The sequence below is a fragment of the Palaemon carinicauda genome, chromosome 42 (genome assembly GCF_036898095.1).
Source record: "Palaemon carinicauda isolate YSFRI2023 chromosome 42, ASM3689809v2, whole genome shotgun sequence".
NCBI classification, from domain to species: domain Eukaryota; kingdom Metazoa; phylum Arthropoda; class Malacostraca; order Decapoda; family Palaemonidae; genus Palaemon; species Palaemon carinicauda.
The window spans coordinates 60,128,141-60,131,687 of NC_090766.1; the positions used below are offsets into that span (position 1 = coordinate 60,128,141).

The 3,547-nt window shown below is 33.7% G+C and overlaps 1 protein-coding gene across 1 annotated transcript in view; it reads right to left on the minus strand.

The window, feature by feature from the left end:
• Positions 1-291: 291 nt before the first annotated feature.
• LOC137633178 (dentin sialophosphoprotein-like) overlaps positions 292-3,547 on the minus strand; it is a 3,366-nt gene continuing 110 nt past the window's right edge. The window contains exon 1 of the mRNA XM_068365335.1: positions 292-3,547. This exon is cut by the window's right edge and continues 110 nt beyond it. Within this exon, the coding sequence (XP_068221436.1) occupies positions 292-3,547 (3,256 nt within the window).

The window sequence follows — 3,547 nt, forward strand, 5'->3', positions numbered from 1 at the left end:
GAACATCTGCCTTTGCAGCAACCATCATCTATTTTGTTGTCTTCTTTGGATTTTTTACTGCCTTTTGATCCTTCTTTCTTATCAGATAATGGTTTACTATCTTCAGATATCTTTCTTCTTTTCCGTAGGCTTCTGTTCCGGGGGAGAGTTGAGGCCATTTGCGTTAATAGGTATTGGAAGAGTTCAGAAAGATCTTCAAATTTTTCATAATTTTGTGATGCTTTGCAATCTTCTGATGCTTCGCAATCTTCTGATTCTTCATAATATTCTGATGTTTCACTGTCTGATTCTTTATAATCTTCTGATAATTTCATTATCTGATTCTTCATAATCTTCTGATAATTCATTATCTGATTCTTCATAATCTTCTGATGATTCACTATCTGATTCATCATAATATTCCGATGATTCACTATCTGATTCTTCATAATATTCCGATGATTCACTATCTGATTCTTCATAATCATCTGATGTTTCACTGCGTGATTCTTCATAATCATCTGTTGTTTCACTATCTGATTCAACACAATATTCTGATGATTCACTATCTGATTCATCATGATATTCCGATGATTCACTATCTGATTCATCATAATATTCCGATGATTCACTATCTGATTCTTCATAATCATCTGATATTTCACTGTGTGATTCTTCATAATCATCTGATGATTCATTATCTGATTCTTCATAATATTCTGATGTTTCACTGTCTGATTCTTTATAATCTTCTGATAATTCATTATCTGATTCTTCATAATCTTCTGATGATTCACTATCTGATTCAACATAATATTCTGATGATTCACTACCTGATTCATCATAATATTCCGATGATTCACTATCTGATTCTTCATAATATTCCGATGATTCACTATCTGATTCTTCATAATCATCTGATGTTTCATTGTGTGATTCTTCATAATCATCTGTTGTTTCACTATCTGATTCTTCATAATCTTCTGATGATTCACTATCTGATTCTTCATAATATTCTGATGTTTCACTGTCTGATTCTTTATAATCTTCTGATGATTCATTATCTGATTCTTCATAATCTTCTGATGTTTCCTTGTGTGATTCTTTATAATCTTCTGATAATTCATTATCTGATTTTTCATAATCTTCTGATGATTCACTATCTGATTCATCATAATATTCTGATGATTCACTATCTGATTCATCATAATATTCTGATGATTCACTATGTGATTCATCATAATATTCCGATGATTCACTATCTGATTCTTCATAATTATCTGATGTTTCACTGTCTGATTCTTCATAATCATTTGATGTTTCACTGTCTGATTCTTCATAATCTTCTGATGATTCACTATCTGATTTTTCATAATCTTCTGATGTTTCACTGTCTGATTCTTTATAATCTTCTGATGATTCATTATCTGATTCTTCATAATCTTCTGATGATTCACTATCTGAATCATCATAATATTCCGATGATTCACTATCTGATTCATCATAATATTCTGACGATTCACTATCTAATTCTTCATAATCTTCTGATGAATCACTGCCTGATTCTTCATAATCATCTGATGTTTCACTGTTTGATTCTTTATAATCTGCTGATGATTCACTATCCGATTCTTCATAATTTTCTGATGTCTCACTCTCTGATTCTTTATAATCTTCTGATGATTCACTTTCTGATTCTTCGCAATCTTCTGTTGATTCACTATATGATTCTTCATAATCATCTAATTTTTCAGTGTCTAATTCTTCATAAGCTTTTGATATTTCATTGCCTGATTCTTTATAATCTTCTGATGATTCACTATCTGATTCTTCATAATCTTCTGATGATTCACTTTCTAATTCTTCATAGTCTTCTGATGATTCACTATCTGATTCTTTATAATATTCTGATGATTCACTATCTGATTCTTCATAATCTTCTGATGACTCATAATCTGATTCTTTATATTCTGACGATTCACTATCGGATTCTTCATAATATTCAGATGATTCAATGTCTGATTCTTCATAGTCTTCTGATGATTCAGTGTCTGATTCTTCATAATCTTCTGATGATTCAGTGTCTGATTCTTCATAGTCTCCTGATGATTCATTATCTGATTGTTCATAATCTTCTGATGATTCACTGTCTGATTCTTCATCATATTCAAATGAGATCTTAAAAGAATCTGGATTTTCCTCATCATCTGAGGAATCCTTAAATACAACCGCAAAAGAATCTGAATTTCCCTCTTCATCTTCAAATACAACCTCAAAAGAATCTGAATTTCCCTCTTTATCATCTGAGGAATCCTCAAATACAACCTCAAAAGAATCTGAATTTCCCTCTTTATCATCTGAGGAATCCTCAAATACAACCTCAAAAGAATCTGAATTTCCCTCATCATCATCTGAGGAATCATCAAATATAATCCCAAAAGAATCTGAATTTTCCTCATCATCTGAGGAATCTTCAAATACAACCTCAAAAGAATCTAAATTTTCCTCTTCATCTGAGGAATCTTCAAATACAACCTCAAAAGAGTCTGAATTTTCCTCTTCATTTGAGGAATCTTCAAATGAGATCTCAAAAGAATCTGAATTTTCTTCACCATCTGAAGAATCTTCAGATACAATCTCAGAAAATTCCACATTTTCCTCCTTGGTTGAAGGATCTTTTAATACGATCTCAAATGGTTTTGAATCATCTTCATCATCGGAGGAATCTAATAAGTACCCATAAGATTCTGAACTTTCCTCCTCATATGAAGAATCTTCGAATTGGCTCTCCAAACTATCTGAATTTTCATCGTCCGAAGAAAGTTGGAATACGCCCGCAAAAGGATCTAAAATTTTCTTTTCATTTGAGGAATCTCCCAAATCGATCTTCAAAGAGTTTAGATTTTCTTCTGCTGTCTCTTCCAAACCATCTGAATTTTCATCGTCCGAAGAAAGTTGGAATACGCCCGCAAAAGGATTTGAAATTTTCTTTTCATTCGAGGAATCTCCCGAATCGATCTTCAAAGAGTCAAGATTTTCTTCTGCTGTCTCTTCCAGTACACCAGCATTAGCTTCGGTTTCTTTGACGATACATTGGGCTTTCACTTTGCATTCCTCTTTCTTAGAAGACATAACACTCTTCGCAAGAATTATGCCTCCGACGAAAAGACAAGCTGCAGCACCAATCAATGAGAGATAATTCATCCCGCCATTGTCGACGACAATGGGTTTCGTGGTATCCAAATCCGGAAGCAGTCTTGCGAGTATCCAGTATGATTTCACCTCCTCGTTGAATTGGAGTATTTGATTTTTCATTTCATTAACTGTCTTTTCGCATCGTCGAACTCCTTCAAAGGCGTTCCATATTCTTCCAACAAATGGGAAGAAATTCATCGCTCTTTGTAGAAGTGAAGTCTTCGAGCCAACAGTTCCAACTCCAAGGCATTTCTCCAAGCACGGCACCTCGGGAAGAAGCCACGAGAACATCTTGAAGGTCCACGAGTTCTGGAAAGTGTTCAACTTCCCGTTGAGATATAACAGATATCCCTCACACAGAGCGCTTCGTTCG